At 37.6% G+C, this 23180-nt stretch overlaps 2 protein-coding genes across 3 annotated transcripts in view; both read left to right on the forward strand.

Annotated features, from left to right (window-relative positions):
• The window catches only part of LOC124257598 (probable 39S ribosomal protein L24, mitochondrial), a 53192-nt gene that overhangs the window by 21500 nt on the left and 8512 nt on the right, over window positions 1-23180 (forward strand). The window lies entirely within an intron of this gene.
• On the forward strand, window positions 352-17135 carry LOC124257596 (adenosine kinase 1-like). The gene is given in 3 exon segments (XM_046691698.1): window positions 352-914; window positions 15367-15730; window positions 15733-17135. Coding segments are annotated over 3 exon segments (1056 nt in total). The 5' UTR covers window positions 352-908; the 3' UTR covers window positions 16419-17135.

The raw sequence follows: 23180 nt of genomic DNA on the forward strand, positions 1-23180 counted from the left end.
TGGTAGTCTAGATGCGGACTTTGTGGGACTCAACCCCCAAAAAGTACTAGAATCTGTACTTTACTGAGAAAGTGTAATCCCAAATATAACATATGTTACATTTGACCACTTTCTAAAATGGCATTGTGTATTTCATAAAACAGGATAGTTCTGTATTTTATTGAGGTAAAAATATATAACCTTGGTGAAGGCTAAAACTTTACTGCGACTGAGAAAGGGTTAAGTATGTGTGACATCAATGTGTATACAAATTTATGCCTGATTTATGATAATGTAGGTAGTGTGGTGTTCTCCTAGCAACCCTCATTGATACCAGCACAGTGTGTGTCACATGACATGCATGATGCAAACACTGTGAGAATGAGCATATCGGTGGCATGTGTGACACACTTTCTGATAATCTGAGGGATAGCCAGGCTGGCAAATCGCCAAGCCGTCCCAGGCTCAAAAACTAACTAGGCCTCATCCAAATGTAGGTTACGTCAAACTTGTAGGGAAGCAGGTAGGAGCTGGAGAAGACACTGAGATTTTAGGACAGATTTCACGCTGGATTTGTAAACCTGGACATTGGCTATGGAGTTTAGGAATGTGATGAGGATGATGTGAGGTGGACAAGCTGCCTCAGCATCTTCCTTGTTGGGACTATGTAATGCAGGATGCTCGAAGGCTGAGGTTGGAGGGGGAGGGAGGAGGAGGACCAGGCTGTTTCAGGTGGCTGTTGTTTCCTTCTCCTGTCACAGACTTTTAAATGATTTTATTTGATTCCTGTCCAAGTCAACGAGAGATGGCTTGTGAAAAAATTTGTGACAGAAGACAACAACGGGCTGAAGACAGCGGTATGCGGGAAGAGTGGATTTGGTTGGAGCTTCGTGACAGATCTTTTTATCAAACAGCTGAGACCTACTGAAATGAAGGTGAGAAATGTTTCATTAAAGTTAAATATGTTTTAAAAAGGTTGAAGTGTATTTTGTAAAAATTACTGTTATTTTACAGTAAATAGATTATTTTTGTGTGTATTTTACAGATTTTAAACTGTTTCAGTTAAATCAACAACTTGTTGCTTGTCATGTCATATACACAACCCAAGAATCTGGGGCAAAGAAAATGTATCTAATTTGACATTTTCTAAATTATTTACCACACTGATGTCCTGAGAGTGTTAAATGCTGTTATATACAGTGTGGTCTAGATTGGGGCCGGGAACATGTTGTGGTACAACATTGCCAAGCCTACCATTGATCTCTCGGCAAATCGATACTGTGAATGCGGTAAATGAGGTCACTTCGCCCACAGCCCAGAAATAGGTCAACAGGTCATATTGTACTTGGTGGAGAAGAATCAGGTCAGCCCCAAGCCTGGTTATATATAGTGGAGGTACTACAGGAGTACCTGTATGCTCAAGCTCATGATTTGTGAACACCTTGCCTTATCAGGGCAGTGTTCATTAGGTCTTTTCATGCTTGTGTTCGTTGTGGGCATTTACTGGGATCAATGAAATAAATTGGTTTTAGTGACCAGGGATTTAGCTGGAGCTGTATATGGGCTGATATTTGGCCCTGAGTCCTCACCAGATGCCTGTAATAATCTCCAAACTAGAATTAGACATTAACCAATTCATCCTGTCATAAATGGGGCTTCTGTTTCACTGAGCTTGAGATTGTGATGCTTAAGTTGTTTCTTTGAATTTAATGCCAAATTCAGTAATATAATGCATTTGAAAATAGGATAATAGGAACATTTTGAAAATTTCTGAACAAAATTATCATTTTTCCCAAACTGACTGCCAAGGACTGAGATTTAGGAGCAGTTTTCAGTTTTCAGGGAGCCAGGATATCTAATGTGCTATTTATAGTGCTGACATAGCATTTTACCATTTGACAGCCCAACTGATGAAATTGAATGCATTTTCTGTTCTGAGTTTGTCTGTTATAATTCTCTGTTTCAAATGTTACTGTAGGGGAATAGTTTATCCATTACAACAATAGCTGTTAAAGCCACAGTTACTTTATTTATATCTTACAGTGTGTATAATTTTACATGACATTCTAAAGTGAGCTATAATTGTCCAATCAAACTGCTGTAGTGGCAGTTTCATCTCATCTAATTAAGTTGTGTAGCTACATCTAAGCTAATGACACACTCATTAATAATACTGATAATAACCAACTGACTGATAATGTAGAGACATACTGATAAAATGGTGTGATGTTCAAATTATGTGGTCATTGATAAACTGCATATTGATCACGAATCATTTCAATGTGTTGACAAAGATTTTGATCGATCATGTGTTCGACCTCAAATGATTGAGGTGGTAATCTTCAAGGATTTGAAAGGTGAGAGGTTCAAATTATCTGGTCCTTCATGAAGCACTGTCGACATTTTGATAACACGTCCGACGTCAAATGATTATGCTCATAGACTTCATGGACTTTTTTGTGCTAATATTGTGAACAAACTCTCAATACTCTTGGGGCGGTGGGGTAGCCTAATGGTTAAAGTGTTCGCTCGTCACGTTGAAGACCCAGGTTCGATTCCCCACATGGGTACAATATGTGAAGCCTATTTCTGGTGTCCCCCGTCGTGATATCGCTGGAATATCGCTAAGATCAGCGTAAAACTAAACTCACTCACTCACACATTACTTTGATTTTTCTATAAACTGGAACTGACTAAATCAGAAACTGAAAGAAGAAATATAAAAAAACCCATTTATGTGTCATCTGAAAGGACAAGCTTCAAAGACTAAGGACTAATGAAATAAAGTTTACCTAAACCTCAGGACTAATCTAAAACTGAATTTCAAAGGCTGCCTTATGTACATATCATATACCTAGTTCATGTTCTTAAACATAAGGGGTGGTGGGGTAGCTTAGTGGTTAAAGCATTTGCTCTTCATGCTGAAGACCCGGGTTCGATTCCCCACATGGGTGCAATGTGTGAAGCCCATTTCTGGTGTCCCCTGCCATGATGTTGCTGGAATGTTGCTAAAAGCGGCGTAAAACTACCCTCACTCATTCACATAATTCGGCAATTTGCTTGAGTTACCATTAGCAAGTACTAAAATTCTGACTGTAACAGACTCGTGTCTTTCTGGAACAACTTGGCCATAAGTACTGAAGTAGTCCGTGAAGTCCCGGGTAGCTGGAATTGTTGAGTGATCAATATTTATTTCCCATTAACCTAGATATTAACACTGACTCTGCATGACTGTTGAAATATCCATATGCCTGTCACTCATTTCATTTTCTGATTACAGTGACCTATATCTCAAGGGCTCGTGCTATCTTCTATAATTATATCTATATACATCTCCCCACGTCACAAGCATGCTTCTGGTTGTATTCACAGGAATTTTATGTAGATTCCAGTTATGTGCCCATGGGAAATTTTGGGGAAAAATGTGTCATTTCTCAGAATTGGATCTCTTTACTGTTATTTTTGTAAATTCTGAGGTACTGGCAATTTGAAATTAATATTAGGAATTTTTACTATCATTTGCAACTTAGGGCTGAATATTGGCCTCTGAGCAAATTTTCATAAATAGTGATTAAAAAAATGGAGCACTTCACATCACTTATCCCTCAAAATTGAGTCCTACGAACCAGTGTGAGAAATAGCCACTGGCCCGGTAGCCCGTGGCTAGTAAAAATCCAGTCAGGCCAGTAAATCTCCACAATCACTGGCCTGTCTGGCAATTAAATTTTCATGGGGTCATTTTATGAATATATCACTCACTTGTTACGTTATAATACACTTTTAAATCATGCAATATTATGACCTGAAAAAATGTTCATCATATTTGCAGCTTAATGATGAAACCCGTGTTTCATTCAAATTTCAGGCTAGTAAATTATTTTGTGGGCTAGTAACTTTCAGGCATAGCTAGCCCAGCTGGCTAGCAAAATTTGGAAACTATTTGGCACACTGCTTCAAGCACAGTTTTCTATTGTTCATCTATCTTAAACGTTTTCATCAGAATGCCAAGGAAACTATTAAGCAAGCATTATGACTGACAGCAGGCCATGTAAACATGTAGAATTATGGTCAGATATGCCCATGCATTAGGATCAGATATGCCCCAAGAATTAGGAACAGAGATGCCATGCATTCTGGTCAGTAGTCTGTCTCACAGTCCCTGAAGCACATTATTTTCCCTATTGCCTATCCCTCCCTGTAATGCAAAAGCCCTAAATGAAGCAAACCTCCATTTCCTTAGGTTCTGAATATCCCATGTCATTGGGGCTGCTTTTTAATGACCTATAAATGGGTCATTGTACACCTGAATATGTTGAATATCAAAGATCTTGTGCAGATATAAAGGAGATTTGACAAGAAGAAATATCTGGACTCATATTTTATATATTTATTGCTTATACACCTGCAGAAATCACTTGTTTATATATATTTTTTTCAGTTACCAAGCATTAGTCTAACAGTGAAACAGCTATATACCAAGCTGATGCAAGTGTAGAATATTTGTCAAGTCAAAATTGCCTTAGTTAATGAAAATGAAGAAAGTCTCTGGGTTCATTCATATCATAACTTATAAAGATTAATTGGAATGCGTGTTTTTTCTGTCCAGATGTTAGTCTCGAATAACAGTAGTCATTGGCCAAAACTGTGTGTTCAGTGAAGCACAGTGGTAACACAGTAACACTAACCCTGTTTATGCAAACACTTCTACACGGAAGCTCTCCCACCTATTTAGCCTTATTTTCTAGGGCTCTCTAGATATAGATCTTGAGATCGATAGCTAAATAGCAATCAATTATCGATAAATATCGGAGACATAACTTTGAGAAAAAATGTCTTGTGAGTGGAGACATGTTTTGCATGGACTACCAACAAACCAGCCTCATGAACATAATTTAGAAGTCCTATATTTGTATGTTGTTTGAGAAAATTACATCTTTTTTCTGTCACAAAAGTTAATGTACGGTATTATCAATAACACACTTTTCAGATCGATAATCATATAATATATTATTTTTCCTGTGAACGATATTTCCGATTATCGATCATTTTAGCCAACCCTGTTATTTTGCAGCTGTATATCAAGGAAACATTTAAGTATCAGGCTGGGGGACTACAATTTGTGGTATGGATGTTTGTAAATGTGTCACCCGGACAGCATGGGTGACACTCATGCTGTCAACCTCTGGTTTGTCTGGTCCAGCTCATTATAAGGTCTGACATGATCAAGATACAGCTGAAATAATTCCAGAGACAGTTTTAAAAATACCTGTCCAGGAAATGTTTTCCACACCCTGAGGTTTCAAAAAGCGAGCCATCAAATATAAGTCATATTATCATAAGTATCACTTGCTGTCTGTGTTTATACAACCATAGACAGATGAGAGTGTCGTCTGTTACAGTATCCCTGCTGTTTTCCAAGCATATGTATTGTACTGTCAACCAGACAGACAAGTGAAAAGGCCACAAAAATATGTCAACATGACCTGTGATCGTGGGTAAGAAGTCTTGTTTACCCTGAGTAGAATTGAATATCATGTATAAAGTCTTCATCACTATACCCATTTCCCCAAGGTCGGAAACATCTACATCCTGCATCAGTTCAGCTTGCCTTCAGGGCTTTAGCCGAGTGGTTAAAGCATTCGCTTGTCACGCTGAAGACCAGGGTTCGATTCCTTACATGGGTACAATGTGTGAAGCCCATTTCTGGTGTCCCCTGCTGTGATATTGCTGGAATATTGCTAAAATTGCTGGAATATTGCTAAAAGCGGCATAAAACTAAACTCACTCACTCACTCTCTCAGACTTGCCTTCCAAGTCAAGGTGACAAACAGTAGAAGACCAGTACTGATGGAAGCTATGCTCGTCCAGAGTGACACATAGAGTATACACTGTCATGTTGACATGGTCCCACTGACAGTTTGTATTGTATCTGTTGTTGTCTTAGCCCTGAAATATGATGGTTTGGTTCAGGAAACTGTCAATATCATTTGCTAATTGACAAGAAAGATCTGTTATGTCGGTTTGCAGTAAACATGTCATGTTTAAATGTTGTTGTTTCTGTAATCAGTTGGTAAAGTTGGTAAACCAAGTCTCCTCGCCACATATAGTCTGTTTGCAGTGAAAACGTACCGATGAATTTCACTTTAAACAAAAAAGTAACTTGAATAAAGTGAAACTAAGATTGTGAATCCTCATTATTTTACCTTGCCAATAGAACATTTACTATAAATCTCAGAATTTTATTCAGCTTAAGATAAAATTTGTTTAACAAACGCTCATAGTTTCAAATTGGTATTGTTGGTTTGTATTACAATGGTGTAAGCACATTACATGAAACACGAGAACATGTTGGGTGGTCTGAGTTAACGCTCATCACATACCGCACGTGCATTTGTTTCACTGTTCCAACTAACTGTGCTTACCCCTTGTAATACAAACAATTAATAGCGATTTGAATCTATGATGATTTGTTAAACAACTTTTATCCAAAGTTGAATAAAATTCTGAGATTTAAAAGTTCAATTGGCAAGATATAATTATGAGGCTTCGCAATCTTCATTTCACTTTATTTGAATTACTTTTTTGTAAAAAGTGAAATTCATCGGTATGTTTTCACTGCAAACAGACTATAGTTGGTTGTTGTTCAACGCCGCACTCAGCAATATTCCAGCTATATGGTGGTCGTCACACGGATTTAGATGAAGGGAAATAAGACAGTACTTGAATTATTGATATTCAAGAAGACTTATCTTTTCTTGTGATGTCCATATTAAATGGTGGCGAGAAATTGTTCTTAATACATGTTTAGAGGAAATGTTAGTCACTTGTACAAAACCTGAAAAAAATATTTGCCCAAACACCATAAATACTAGACAATACTAGTCTAGATTCCTTTCTATCATATGTCAAACAACAACACAACAAAGTGCACTCCAGTTAGCCCCATTAAGATCTTGTTTACAATTGGTCTTCAACAAGCCATGCTTACTGTAAGCAGTTACCTAATAAACAGGATCAGTGCTTTTGTCAGTCACTTTACTGGATTGTCTGCTTCAGACTTGATAATTTGCATATTGTAGTCACAGGGCTCCAGATAATTTTTCAACATTAGGAGTATGTACTCCTTATTTTTCCTATATATGAGTACTGGAAAACAATATGAGTACATTTAGAGTACTGAATGGAATTTAATGGTGTATCATTAAACTTGTGCTTCATTTCATATATGCATGACAGCATTGCTACTCTGGTGTAAACGGTCAATAAAGAATTAAACATTACTTTTTCAGATAAATATGTCTGTAAATGATTCTAAGACCGTACACAATTGCTGTGGTGCGTATCTGCTACGTTTTCTAAATTATTTCCTACCGTATCGTGTATATTTTTTATCCGTACATACGCCGATACGGCCCTTATCTGTAGCCCTGAGTCATATCGCTGGAATATTGCTCAATGCAAGATTCAACATATGAACTGAAAGTTAGTCCTTTTTAATCACAAGGAAAGGTTTGTGATGAATGATTATTCTATTTAACATATACTTACACGCTTGACATAATAATGATAATAATAATATAATGATAATGAGATTCATGTTTCAGTGCTCGAAACTGCTTGAGTTGGAGTCTAAATTACATTCTGGCTGTGTGGAAATAATTTAAATAGGTATTCAAATATCAAATCAAAATAGTTATAATTGTTATCCAAACTAAGGTGTCAATCGATTTTCGATGAATTGAACCAAATCGTTGCAGCAGCCCTAATAGGTTCATGTCAAGGTCATAATTATTTCTGAGGGGAAAGTGATCTTTCTATTTAACAAATACATACACACTTGACATATGATTATGAGAATCATATATTCGTGTCATGGAAAGATAAAAATATCACTATCGAAAGTAGAGCAGTATAGTGTCAGTTAATGTGAAAATGGCAAATGTTACACAGGTTCATGTCAAGGTCATAATTATTTCTGAGGGCAAAGTGATCTTTCTAGTACTGTAGGGTTCAGTGACACATGAGGTATCTCAGATAAGTCACAATAGTTCATGATTAACCTGTAACTCGTGCTAACTGATATCTTGAAGTAGTTCATGATCGTAATTTTCTTTTATTATGATTAATCTGCTATATGCGCGGCATGACATTAACTGGTTAACAGCCATTGATATACTGAACAAAAATGTTTACGAATAAGTAATAATTTTGAGGACATTTTTAAACATTTTGTGCTCAGTCATCACTGCAAAAATATTCCCCCAGGAATGGCAATTTTCCACCGATTTTATTTTTCAAATTTATCAATTTTGTGAATTGTCTAAATTCTTTCAATCCCCCTGAACCCCCATTCGATGACACAATATTAAATTTTCAGCTGAAATTAGATTTTCCTGTTGCCATCCCTGTTCCAACGAATATATTGATGAAACCTTCAATGTCATTCTTTTGACTTCACACATAATTTGCTTTGCAAGCCAGAGCTGTTTTTCATAGGATCCTTGAACTTATTTTTCATCCTGAAGGTTTGTGTTGACAAGATATCACAAGATGTTTACTGCACTCTGAGGACTTGGCGTGCCTGCACTCTTGTAATAAAAACATTTGGCATTCCAGATTTGTGGTGTAATTACAAAAACGTTTGTTCCCTGACATTCTGTCTGGTCAAATTATTCCTGCATTCGGAAATGCAGTTATTGAACCTGACTTGACTTTGATCAAAAACACATGACCACAGGATTTTCCAGAAGATTTAATTGTAATAAGCGTGAAAAGTAGATATACTCGTTAAACAAGACAGTGGAGATTATTTTGAGGGTTGGTGCTGTGAAATTATTGCTTTTGGAGACAAACAAGTAAGTAAGTAAGTAAAAGATACACCTTGCAAGATATCTCCATGATTTTCACAGTAATTAGTGACGGCCAGATGACATCATAAAAATGTCCACAGGTCATTTTACAGATGTGTTTTTTATATGTGAGAATGTCAAGAGACATGAAATTAGTCAGTTCATGACTTTGGGTGCCAGTATTTTTATTTTGTTTTATACCTCACCTCACCTCACATCACATCACATCACCACCTCACCACCTCACCTCACCTCACCTCACCTCACCTCACCTCACCTCACCTCATTAAATGGGGCATCATTATCATGGGTCTGACAGTGACACCAAACTCTCTATACCCCAGCCTTTCTACACCCTCTAAAGTGTCCAAATACCCCACCCCCTCCTCCCAAAATTAATTGAAACACACAAAACAAAATTCTTGAACAAAGTTCATCTGTATCCCTTCCTTCCAAATAAACCAAAATACACAATTAAGGTCTTCAACATAATGAACGGTCAAGGTTTAAATCGGTATTTACCAAAACTGTAACCATGGTAATACCGTAGACCAAAGTGATGGAAGCTGTACGCCATTACCCTTGAGCTGATAGTGACTGTGCAGTTTATTGCTGATAGCCCAGATAATTGCTGCTGTATCTTGTCAGCTGGAAATAGTAACAGTAACGTCTGCTCCATTGATATGAACACCATGGATTGACTGCTCAAGTCTTGTTCAAACATTGTGAATTGTGCAGGCAAGTTCAGGTAAAACCATTTGGTGCCTTGACAAGAGCTGATGGCTGCCCGATTGGCCGGAAGGCAGGTTCCAGGATGGCCAGGTGTTCTTGGCAGTATGGTGGTGACTGGTATAGTCGCATATACTGTTATCTTACATCCTTTGATTGTACCCATCAGTTCCTTTCAATCAGCACACAATCCCTGGTGTCTATTAACTACCTGGCTTCTATCAATTACCTGCTTTTGCAAATTACCTGGTTTCTACCAATTATCTGCTTTCTATCAGTTGCTTGCCTTCTACCAACTATCTGACTTCTATCAATTACCAGCTTTCTATCAATTCTGACAATATTTCAATTTCAAAATTCATACAAATTTAATTATGCAACCCTTCAGGATGCCATTATCCATCCGTCAAATCACACGTTTCGAACAAACACTTAACAGCATGGCGGGTCCGTGTGCAAAATATGCATTATGTCGGATAGCTCATGTTAAATCTCCAAGTAATCATCATCATACCCACTCTGCACCATTCACCTAAAGGAGTAAGAAAAAAGTCCTGTATAGCAAAATAAGGAAGTTGATATCCCAAAACTCTTTGACTCACTGTAACAAGTTTAGTAAAGTGTTATGGGTTGATCACTGTGTCAAACCCAATTCCTCACTCACTGTCCCACTTTCAACTCTGGGTTATCACACTGGCCATGAAGATCCTGCGTTTCTGGCACACAAAGAATTTCCCCTCGTCCCATGGACCACTAATGCATGCGGGCCCCAGGGGCATAATCTAATACATATAGCCAGTCATTAACTCTGGGTAAGGATAAACAGAGGTCTTGTCGCAGAACATTTGACAGATTGTACAACCCTGACAACTTGTGATTGACCAAGGTAGAGTACATTTACTACTTTTATGTGCTGGGTGCCGTTGTACAAGGCAAGCTTAGTGCTGAGGTGATCATCACTCAGGTAACCAAGTCTTACGACAGTTGTAGCACAAAGGTTGTTTTGTACAACACCACCCAAATCTTCTGAGTTACCTGGCTTCTATCAATTAACTGCCTTCTATCAATTACCTGCCTTCTATCTTCGTTTGATAACAGTGTTCATAGCAAACCCACATGAGTGAGTGAGTTTAGTTTTACGCCACTTTTAGCATTATGCCTGCAATATCACAGCGGGGTACCCATGTGGGGAATCGAACCCGGGTCTTCAGTGTGACAAGCGAACGCTTTAACAACTAGGCTTCCCCACCGCCCCCAAAACCACATAACAACCTGCTGACTTACTTAGCACTGATGTGTTTAGCATGTGTACAGAGAAGCCGATATGACTGCTGACTGGTCCTCTTGGCCACTTGCCATCAACAGGTCTAAACATATTATCATAAGCTCAGTAACACAAAGGGTTATGTTAGTCAGACACAAAAAAATTACTTTGAAATGGAGGGCTTTGTGTCTGCAGATTAGGTGATTCTATGGGTGTTTTTTATGTACACGGTAATTCTCCTAATGTGAATGATTGTCTGATTTCAATAGGTCTGTTACACGAGATATCATCCCATCCAACGCTTTAGTTAGTTTGGTTAGATATTAATTGAAAACGTAATGGCTGTCATTCACTTTCACAAATGATTGTTGCCAGAGATGTGCAACTGGTTCTATGGGTGTTTGACAGACAGATAGGTGGACAAACATTGTTTGAAAATTTCAAGAATGGATGAATAGACACATGGATGGACTCACTCACTCACTCACTCACTCACTCACTCACTCACTCACTCACTCACTCACTCACTCACTCACTCAGGCACTCACTCACTCACTGACTCACCAAATATCCATAACCAATAGTTTAGGTGCCCCACCGTAATGGTATGCAAGTTGCAGTTCCTATCAAAACAGTGCCACTGGACTGTGACTGGACTCACTCACTCACACCCCACAACTCTGAACTTAATTGATAAACATGCCAGGACTGCACAAAACCAATACTTTGAAAGAATAGTAAACTTTATGATGTAAGAGAATTTGCTTGATAAAAGTACAAGCCTGTATACCAATATGTTGCATTGAAATAGTTGAATATTTTATGCCATAAAAAACATCCTGGTGCATTTATCATACGTCACCTGAACCCTAACCTAACTTTATAAGAATGTAAGTTGTTTGTATTCCAGTAAGTTTTTCTTTTCTTAATACTGCAAACTGAAGACCATGCCTGTGCCGTCCATAGTTATTTTAGTGGCAGTGAAGTAGCCTAGTGGTTAAAGCATTTGCTTGTCATGTCGACCCGGGTTGGATCCCCTACATGGGTACAATGTGTGAAGCCCATTTCTGGTGTCCACCATTGTGATATTGCTGGAATATTACTCAAAGTGGCTTAAAAACCCAACTAGAACTTCAGCAGGTGCTTGCTGTTCGTAGTGGTAGCAGATCTTGATCAGAGAGCAAGTAGACTGCTCTTGTACAAAGGTAAAGTCCAGAATGGTCAGGATCTCTTGTTATATGATAGTGATATTTGTAACTGTGTATGCCGGTTAGTGTGGTACATCAGGTTTCCTTTGGTTGCCGTGGTAGCTGGTTGTTGTAACAGTATTCCTCCACTGTGAGCATCTTCACTGTGCTGTTATCACTGCTGCTGTATCAGCACTCAGGCTTGGTTTTCAGCAGAGAAGGAATGGTTGTGAAGTTGTTAGAGTGTCAGGTTTCTAATGAGTACTAGCTTGGAGGTAGATGTTTACTGTTAAGATGTCATGTTGAAGGTTTCACAGGCAGTGGTAGACTTACGCTTAGTGTCTGAATATATATAATTTTGATCGTAACAACAACAACAAAATTTAACATTTAGGGCTTTAACATTGCAGGAAGGGCTAGGCAGTTAGGAAGATAATGTGGTTCAGGGACTATGAGACAGACTAGGGCAGTGGAAGCACAGCCTTCTGAGACATGTAAGAACATGTAATGTAAAACCATGTCACATTCTGCATGTATAACAATGTAAGCACTTAACTTTCCCACTAAACAGGCTAACACAAACAATTTCAGGGCAAATAGACCGCCTCCGTGGTGTAGTGGTTAGAGCGTCCGCCCGGAGAGCGGAAGGTTACAGGTTCAATCCCCGACTGCGTCATACCAAAAAGACGTTAAAATATGGTACTTGTTGATCCCCGACCGCGTCATACCAAAAAGACGTTAAAATATGGTACTTGTTGGTCCCTGCCTGGCGTTCGGCATTAATGGGTACAACAAGGACTGGTCGGCTCGGAGTCAGTAGAATGTGTCTGAGTGGGGTATTCATGCTTCACTGCGGCATGGTATCTCAGTGGGCTAGCACTATAAAACCAGCTTCAGTCTGGGCTAGTACAAGCACCCGCACATACACATACACATGCATGCACGTCGTCATATGAGCGAAATATTCTCAAGCACGACGTAAAAACCAATTTCACCTCACCTCATCTCAGGGCAAATAGGACCCGTGAAGATCTGAGGTAGAATAGGTCTTCAGCAACCCATGTGCTTGCCATAAAAGGCGACTATGCTTGTCGTAAGAGGCGACTAACGGGATCGGGTGGTCAGGCTTGCTGACTTGGTTGACACATGTCATCAGTTCTCAATTGCTCAGATCGATGCTCATGCTGTTGATCACTGGATTGTCTGGTCCAGACTCGATTATTTACAGACCACCGCCATATAGCTGGAATATTGCTTAGTGCGACGTAAAACTAAACTCACTCACTCACTCACTCAGGGCAAATAGAATACAATACAAAGTTAATAATCCATAAAACCATAAGAAAAGTAAGTCCTAATGATCCTATAATTATAGCTATTGAGCGTCATAAGGTTTGACCCTGAGATTTAATAATGAAGCTGCCTAGCTTGGATGTTCAGCCAAATAACACTCTGAAGTTTTGAAAACATGGACATCATTCAACATGTTTTGGTAATCTAAATGATATAAACATACAGACCATTTCACCTTTAAACTGAATTAACAGGATCAGATTGCCTTGAATGGGTTAAAAAATATATCTGCCTCCAGAGGCTAAGATGATCTACTCTGGGTAGCATAATACAGGTGGACATGTTGACCTAGGTGTTGAGATTTAGGTTAGCGGGTCGTATGACCACATGAGGTCACATGATAAAGTGATAAGCATCCAGATAAGGACACTGGCTCACTTTGCATGTGCCCTTTACTGGGTTACAGTGACCTTCTTCAACCTCGCACGTATCTTGCCACACATTTCAAACACCTTTTGTTTCATAGTAATGGTTTTCGCCTTAGACTGAAATTTTGTCAATTATTGACATTTCTGTGGACTTATCAAATCTTTATAATGTATGGTGTTAATCATATTTTTCATTTGTCATCTAAGCCATAACTGCAGTGCACAGTTGCAATCCTGGGTAACGGCAGAAACCAGAATCCTTTGAATCTGGGATTGTCAGTTACGTTTCTACGGCCATACATATGCTTGTGGGTTTCACCAAATTGTTATCTGTCTGAAACATGCATCACTTTGGCATTTGCACACACATCAAGCAAAATCATAACGAATACTGCTTGAAGCAGCACTAAATCAGACTCACTTGTTTGTCATTGTGTATCTGTCATCAAGAGCTGATACTGAGGTGGGGAAACATGGCATATACCATGTTGTGTTTGTGAGATGCTAACCACAGAGTCTGAGCTGACCAGTCCTTTTTGGTCCTTAATGCTGAGAGTCAGGCAGGATAAAATCAAGTACCGGTACCATCTTCCGGTAGGATATGGCTGGGCTTTGAACGACCATCATCCATGTTACTTTCTGCTCTCCAGGCAGACACTCTATCAACTAGACCTTTATACAAATGTAAAGAATCTGAGTGAGGTACTTAAAATATGATATCTCCGCAGTAGATCACCTATACATTCATATTGTGACTTTGATAGAGTGATACTTTGTCAACTCAAAGCCGTTGAGAGTCCAAAGTCAGCCTTGAGTAATTTGTGCTGATATCAGACAACACTGGTGACAAGAATTCCTGTTTGACAAGTTCTGTTCTAAATCTTCAGTTATATTTAGAAAAAAACAACCAATAGGCAGAGATTTACAGGACGCGAATTCCTGCATCCTATACTCATAAAAATTGACAATGGATGCAACAAAATATATTAGTGCATCCACAGGGACTCAGAAAAAGTCTAAATACTTTTTGTAAAAATTCCAATCAAGTGACAATACGTTATCACTGAGTTTGCTACTAGCTGGGTTACGATATTATTTGCAATTTAATTACTGTAACAATGTGATGATCATGATACTCAATACAATAACAGTATTAATAATAATATTAAAGTGTTTGGGCCCCTCATTTTAATTGTCCAATGAACCCTCCCCAAATTGGAATAGTATAAAACTAAACTGTTCCAGGGACCCATAAATACTGGATTCCATGTAAATCCCTGCAATAGGATATGAGGAATTGTGGATTATCTTTCCAAAGAAAATGAATTTGTGGTCATCCCATGCAATTTGAGAGGGACTTGCAGCATTCATTCACAAGGGACAGATAATTCATAATTTTGAGTTTAAATTAGGTTATTGTGTAATACTCAATGCCTTTCTAAGAGAAAAGGAAGAAATATGTTTGAAATGTGAACCTAACTTCACTTTACTTTTGGGTAATATATTCAGCTTTGTTAATGGTGTTTCAGATGCAGGAATTTGCTGGTTTATTCATTTTAAGCCATATCAATATACATGTATGTGATAGGATGGTTTACTTCAGATGAGTGTTCATTGAGAGCTTCCTGCTGTTTCAGATGGCCTTCAGTACGTCTGCTTCCTGTGGGATATACGAGGGTATGCTGCTTGGACTTGGAAACCCTCTTCTGGACATCTCCATCCAGGGAGACAAGGCATTCCTCGACAAGTACGACCTCCTTCCAAACAACGCCATCATTGCCGAGGACAAGCACCACAACATGTTCGTTGAGATGACTGAAAAGTACAACCCGAGCTACTTAGCAGGAGGGGCTACACAGAACAGCATCCGGGTTGCTCAATGGCTGTTGGAGAAACCAGACGCAACCACATTTTTCGGAGGGGTTGGTGCCGATCAGTTCTGCAAGGTCCAGGAGGAGAAAGCGAGGGAGGTGGGAGTCCATGTCTGTTACCAAGTCCACCCGGGAAAAAGACAGGTGTGTGTGGAGCCATCATCACTGGAGAAAATCGGTCTTTAGTCACAGAGCTTGGGGCAGCAGAAATGTTTTCGCTTGATTATTTAGAACAACCTGAAAATTGGAAATTTGTTGAAAAGGCTCAGTTTTTCTACATAGGTGGATTCCTGTTACCAGTGAGTCCAGCTTCTATTCTGAAGGTTCTGAAGCATGCTGCCGACAAGAAGAAAACCGTCATCATGAATCTACATGCCACATTTCTGTGCAAATATTTCACTGATGCCAGCCTGGATGTTATGCCATATGTGGATGTCCTCTTTGGAAATGGTGATGAAGCTGCTGAATTCTCCAAACATGCAGGATTTGAGACATCAAACGTTGAAGAAATAGCATCCAGGACTGCAGCTCTGCCAAAGATCAATATGTCACGACGTCGCACAGTGGTCTACACTCAAGGAAGGGACCCAACCTATCTTGCTCACGATGGGAAGGTCTTGGTGTATCCAGTCGAGCCAGTAGATCCAAGTGTCATCAAGGACACAAATGGATGTGGAGATTCGTTTGTTGGGGGCTTCTTGTCTCAACTTGTCCAGGGTAAATCTGTTGATGAGTGTGTCCGATGCGGGTCCTACGCAGCCAAAGTTGTCATTCAGCATTATGGGTGCACCTTTCCTCCCAAGCCTGACTTCAAGTGAAGAGTCCTATGTGCCAGTTTACCTGTTCTCCACCAAGTTCATATACAACCAAGTTCCTCTGCCAGACATTTGTCAAAGAAAATAATGATCATTTAAAAAAATTTCAAGAAAGATAATTTTCATCAAATATCAAATCTGGTGACAAAACAGACATTTTGGGGAGTAATTGTTTCAAAAACAGAAATGATGCACATCTAGATTTAATTCATTATATGAGCCATATTCTCTGATTGAAATATTAGTGATATTTCATGTTTGAACTAGGTCAGATCTCAGTGAATCTCAGTGTTTTTTCCAGTTCCACCTGTGTGATATATTTCTGATAGTCTTTTTATTGGTAATTCACCAATTACTTCTTATACATTGATACATGTGGGATTACATTTAATTTACAATGAACAATTTGTCATGACAATCTGTTTATACATCATCCTTTGAGAGGAGCCCCTTTTTATAAGGAGAGAAGATCAAGTTTTGTACCAACTGAACATCAGGTTTCATCATGTTGGCTAGACGCCATTTTGACATAGTCTAAGTGATAATGCATGGACAATTATTCTAAAATAGACGATGTCATCTTTACAAACTACTCACCTTCCCTGGATCACAGTGATATTAGTTTTACATAGCCAGAGGCCCAGATACGCTGCGTATCCGGGTAAAATACGCTTAGAAAATTTCCAATTACGCATTGAAAAATAATTGTTGCATACCAATTATGCATTTAAAATGTTAGATACGCAAAAAGTTTAAAACAAATGCATACGGAATATATTTATAAAAATCGCTCGCGTAATGAAAAAGACATCGATTGCTATTAAGTTGTACTGTTAGTATAGGACTAGTGTTGTACTGTCAGTAAAGGATGAGTGATTTTTTATGAAATCATTTCCATTATATTTAAGTTGGTTTTGATTAGGTATGATATGAGGCAGAACATACCTGCTTAGTAAACTTACTCAATTACATAATACTAAGGTGAGTAAAATGACTGAAATACGCACATATTTGAAAGCAGTGGGTAACGGAAAATGAAATACCCACTCAACATTCATATTACCCACTCCAAAAAAATACAGTGGGTACAGTACCCACATGAGCTAATTCTTATCTGGAGCTCTGCATAGCATGTGTAGGTGAAATGTGAATCCAGACAATTATTTGTAAACTTAGTTTGCAAATCTATTGCTAAATGGTGAATAGGTTAATAGAAAATTGTCTTTGTTAGTCTCTCTGATTAAATCCGACATTGCCAAATTTTAGTCATAAGAAAAGAAGGTGATTTCGACAAAAATAACCATTGATTTATTCGGTTAAAATATTGGGGTTTTTTTCACTTCAAATTTAGAAAAATTGGTTTGAAAAAGTATTTAAAAGTGGGGCTTTATTTTGGCCAATGACTTGCAGTTTCAAGATTTTTGTTAGTTTAATATTAACACTATTTATGTTATTGAATCATTATTACAAATAAGTTAAACTGAAAAATTATGTGTAGACTATCTGTGGCATTGTGATACTTTTCTCATTATATTCAGGTCTCTGTCATATGATTTGTTTTCAGCCACATTTGTTGTTTTTTAATTGGAATATTAGTCAAATATTTAGTCTTGAATCAAAGTGCCATATTGCTGTATTATATACGTAATAATAGTGCTATATTTTTATGGTATGGGAAATGAATGGGGAATATTGGATGAATATGATGAATATGGATTATGATAAATGCCATGATCAATTTTCTTAACTACAACAATACGCACAAGAGCACCAGATGTTTCCATCCACTGTCAACTACACCATTTGATGCAGATATTTCACTGGCATATTACTTCATGCTTTTTTCAATTCAAGATAATTTACTACTGATGTAATTTTTTCTGCTTACTATGATAAAAAAGCAAGGTTTTCGGTCTGCAGCTGGGTCATAAACTGAATTTCAAAGGTCATTACTGATATTGACCTAGTGATGAGGAAATTAGTGAATGTTTTGGAAATTGCTGAAAGACTTGGATTTTGTTTGTAGTTATGTATATAGTCATGATTATGAAATACTTATAGAGGAATATTACATCTTAATCATCGGAATAGAGAGAAAAGTCTTCAGGAAATGTTCATGAACAACAATCAAGGACATCATTAATATTGTACTCTTTTTCTCTTCATCAGAAAAACAATAACAACTTGTTTTGTTCATCTTTCAGTTATTTTATGGTATTGGCAAGGATTCTTTTCTACACAGAAAATAATCTGTGCTTCTAGCTGCTACTAAGATATTCTTATGTTAAAAATCAAGTCAAAAGTACTTTTAACAGTCCAAAGGTCTTCTGTTTAGTAACAAATTCAAGTTAAAAAGACTCTCATTTTAGGGGCACAGACTGCAGGCAAATATGTTTGGCTGATTCTAACAAGGGCAGGTAACTCTAATCATCATCTGTAGTTCTACAACAAACTAACCAGTATTTGTAGTGCCTCCAGGTGAACATTTAAGAAGTAAGAACCTTTGATGTCTAGGTATGGTTTTCTAGAACATTTCCCAAGATTTGATGTTCTCAGACATATTCCCAGGTTGTGACTCAGAAATGGCAGTGTGTATAAGAATTTGTTTGGGATTTGGATTTGGTGACCTCATTGCTGAATGTGTATTTTTAATGGACTTATTTGTGTGTGTTGTAGACTATTACATAGTTACCTTGGTAGAAATTCAAGTTTCATTGTGCACTAAGTTGCATCAAAGAGTTGCCTTGGCCACAGGTGGATATATTCAATATCATCCCTTTATTCAGTATCATCTTACGTTTTGCACTCTTTTCTCCCACTTGTCACGAAAGCAGGTTTATCTTTTCAGTTTCGTAAACTGTTTTGAAGTAGGGACACTCCTTTTGCAGCCTTATTTGGAAAAAATACAATGATGTTTTAATTTAACAGCATGAATGATGGGGAGCAGTTCTCAAGTTGTACTATAGTTGTCAGAATCTGATACAAGTGGTTGATAGGCAAACTGTTTGAATTTGATTTCTTGAATTTTCATTAAAAACTACAAAATTACAAGTTGTTGCTTACACAAGTTTCGTTGCAAAATACTTGAAAGAATATTAATCAGATGTGTGAATATTTAGTACTAAACTCAGTCAGTCAGTAGTATGCGTTGATGTGGACTAGCATATTTGATTATCTTGTAGCTTTCAAAAGTTTGATTTTACATAATAAGCGAAAACACATTTTGGTGTGATATATATTCTTTTACCTAAAAATCTGAAATTCCTACTCAGATGACAGTTTTTTGCACTAATCATTCTAATTTCTTGTATTAAGTTTAGCACTTATATAATATTTATTTTTTGCTTTCATGAAACTTTCAGTTAATAATTTTAGGGGAAAGCTGGATTAATATCTAACAGATATGTTTTGAGCAGTGTTGTATAAAGAATGAGGTGCATGATATTTTGAGAATGGTATGATTGTAAATAGTGTACTATGACAAGGTCATTCCTAGCCTTATGTATGCCATCTTTTGTTGTCCCCGTCTGGTGGAAAGTGTGTGATATTTTGAGTTGGGCATTACGGAGACGTGATAAGAGCAAAGCCATCATGGTCAAAAGCAAAGGTTGGGGAATTAAACTGAAAAAAGGTGTAACAAGAAAGAAAGAACATATTTATAAAACTGATCAGCTTACTAACATAATTTGAAGTTGATAATGACTTGTGATTAACATGATTTAAGGAAACATTATTTTTGTCGCAACAAATTCAACAAGAAATACATATATTTGAGTGCTTTTTCTCTACGATAAAAATTTACTTTACAAATAAGTGAAAGGGAGCGACATTTTGTTATCTATAACAAAATTAGCTACCTTAGAACTTGATCGTAAAACCTAAAGAGCTACACCAAAGGGAGACAACTATGATGGTCCTTTGCCTAGCATTCTACTCCAAACAGCTCCCCAGGCAGCAGATGTACAGGCTATTTTGTAAGGTTAACTCAGTGGTTCAATAGCACAGGGCAGATGGAGAATATTGCACATTTCTCATACAGCACATTGTTAACACAAAATGCAGTATTATAATGTCACAATGTAGTCCTTCAAATGTCAACCAAAAAACTTCTTTGCAATCATGTCCCAGTGCCAACTCTGTCCTGAATACATTAATTTTAAAACCAGCTGAAAGTGTTTTGCATGCATTGATTGAACGATGCTGGTTGGTAGGTATTTACTGTAGAATAATGACAGACCACCTTACCACAAGCTACAACTATCATATCTGTCTAAAGACCTGGTTATGGAAAGCTGTCATAGTGGTACGACTTTCATAATTCTATGTTACTTTATGACAGTTGTAGCTCTTGTCTTCCCTCTGAGTAATCCCAGAGTCCCACCAGATTTTTTGAAGTGGGAGACAAACAATCTTGTCGCTGCAATTTGAACAGCAATGTGCTGGCTTTCTTATTGTGAGAGTGAAATGTGCAGTATCCTCAGATTACCATGTTTGACTGTGTTTGAGATGCAGGTGTGCAACAAGGATGCATACTTGCTCTATGGCTATTTCAGCGAGATATTATGATTTATGGTTTTCAATTTGTAGTCACTGTTTCTTAGCAAATGTAATACGATCTTTAGATAATGTGAAAATAAAATGCCTTCGGATCAGTAAATGTAGGTCATGTCAAATTTCACCTACAATGGAAGGAATATAAAGCACTGAAATCATATTATATGACTGCTGAAAATGAGCAGTTTATTTCAAAACTACTACGCGAAATAGGATACCAACCATTTTTTCATAAAACTGGTATAAGAAAGCTAATTTCATCGTAGGAAACTGATGTTTTGATTTTCCTGTTTATCATTATGAATTTTCGGATAACACAGAATCATAATTTCTCAATGGATATGTTCTACTTATGACAATCATTCATATAAATACTGTACCAGCAAGTGTTACTATAGTATATGTGGATTAGAACAGTTTCCTCTATGGTATGGACAAGACAGTGATTTATACTGAGAGTCAGTAGCCAGCTTGTTTATCTGTATATGGAGTGTCAATTTACTTATATTGATGTGGTATTTACTGTTACAGGCATATTATATAACACTAGCTGCTAATCATCAAGTGTGATTTATGCTGATTCTTGTTTCTACTTAAAATGGTTTTAATCCTCTTTCAGGAATATATTTAAGGGTTGTTTATGGTGGGGAGTGTTGCATGTTTAACACTTAACCAAAACTTTGGGGAAACTGGATCCAAGACCTTGTTCAATAGAGAGATCATAGTGATTTGATTATAACTTCCAGAAATACATTTAAGGGCTGTTTATGGTGAAGTTAAGGGGTGCATGTTTAACACTAACATAACTTTGTAAAACTGGATCTGAGTCCCTGTTCCATGAAGAGGTCATAGTGATACGATTATAGTAAGACTATGCAAAGTATGGGAGTTGCAATCATCTTAGCGCTAAGACTGCTATGTGGAAATGGGCCCAGGACCTGTTTGATGATAAGATCTTAGCACTATGACTGTTGTAAATATATTGAAGAAAATAGGAGTCGTGACATTTGTAGCACTACGATTTGTTTGAGGAGCTGGATCAAAAACCTGGTTTCAAAAAAATATCTTAGTGTAATGACTATCGTAAGTCTGTGTTAAAACATACTTATGACTGTCTTTCTTGAGAGTGTTATGGAAAAGGAACCTTATGTAATTGCGATTGAGAACCATCTCAGTCTCAGTTCTGCATTTATTGATGTCCTGAATGATGCTGTATTCCTAAAACCTGTCTTTAATGAACCAATTAGTGAATACATAAAACACAACTGATTGGCGAAAATGTGTTCGATAAGGAAATATGTGTCCTGTTTCATACCAGGTGATGATTAGCAGTGTGTTAATGCCATGAAAATGAAATTGATATTATTAAAATCTATGCACATCATTGTAACATAGCACAACATCATACGTCACTTTAACCACCATGATAGTCCACCTGTAGAACTCCTCCCATGTCGACTCGTAACATCTCTGGCCCCCCAAATTATTATTCAGTATTTGGCCTAATGACACGAAAACACTGTTTTTTTAAGAAAAGATCTTTTTTAGGCCGTAAACAATTTTTGTATTATGAAAGACGAAGATCACCTTCTGCTGTATCATTATGACCAACTCATCAACTGATGTCTGGACTGCTCTTAACAACCCCAGCAAGCCTTAGAATCTCACCCACACACAAAACCTGTTCAGAAAGGCATGAAGGGTCAAGTGCTGTTTGTACTTCATTTTGGGAAAAGCAGGTAAAACATTTGGAAAATATGAAAAATGGTGTAGAAAATAAGGTCAAGGACCAGAAACATAATACTTTGAGGGTTGGCCTTAGCTTCATTGTTAATATCTCAGGATGGGTTAGTGTATTGTTTATGCATTGTATTATTTCTTGTAACTTGCAAAGACCCTGGTTCCTGGATGTTCTATCCAGGCCAGACTCTGAGGATGAAATATCCCGGTTGTACAGATAACACCATCTTAAGGTGGACGTTTTTTCAAGCATTTATCATTGACTTGTACTTGAAGACACGTGACTGTGTCAGTTTCATATCAGATGCTGCGGCATCTTGGCATCCATGCAGGGATATTCATGATTTCTGTAAATATACTTTTGGATGGACGGTTATTTATTTTCTCTGTCAAAATGTACAGAAAGCAGATTTGTTGGTTGTGGAATCCTACCAAAGAATGTGGTGAGAGTGATGGTTGGTTGGTTGGATG

This window comes from Haliotis rubra, unplaced genomic scaffold (assembly GCF_003918875.1).
Source record: "Haliotis rubra isolate DU_JTF1 unplaced genomic scaffold, ASM391887v1 Scf668, whole genome shotgun sequence".
NCBI lineage: Eukaryota > Metazoa > Mollusca > Gastropoda > Lepetellida > Haliotidae > Haliotis > Haliotis rubra.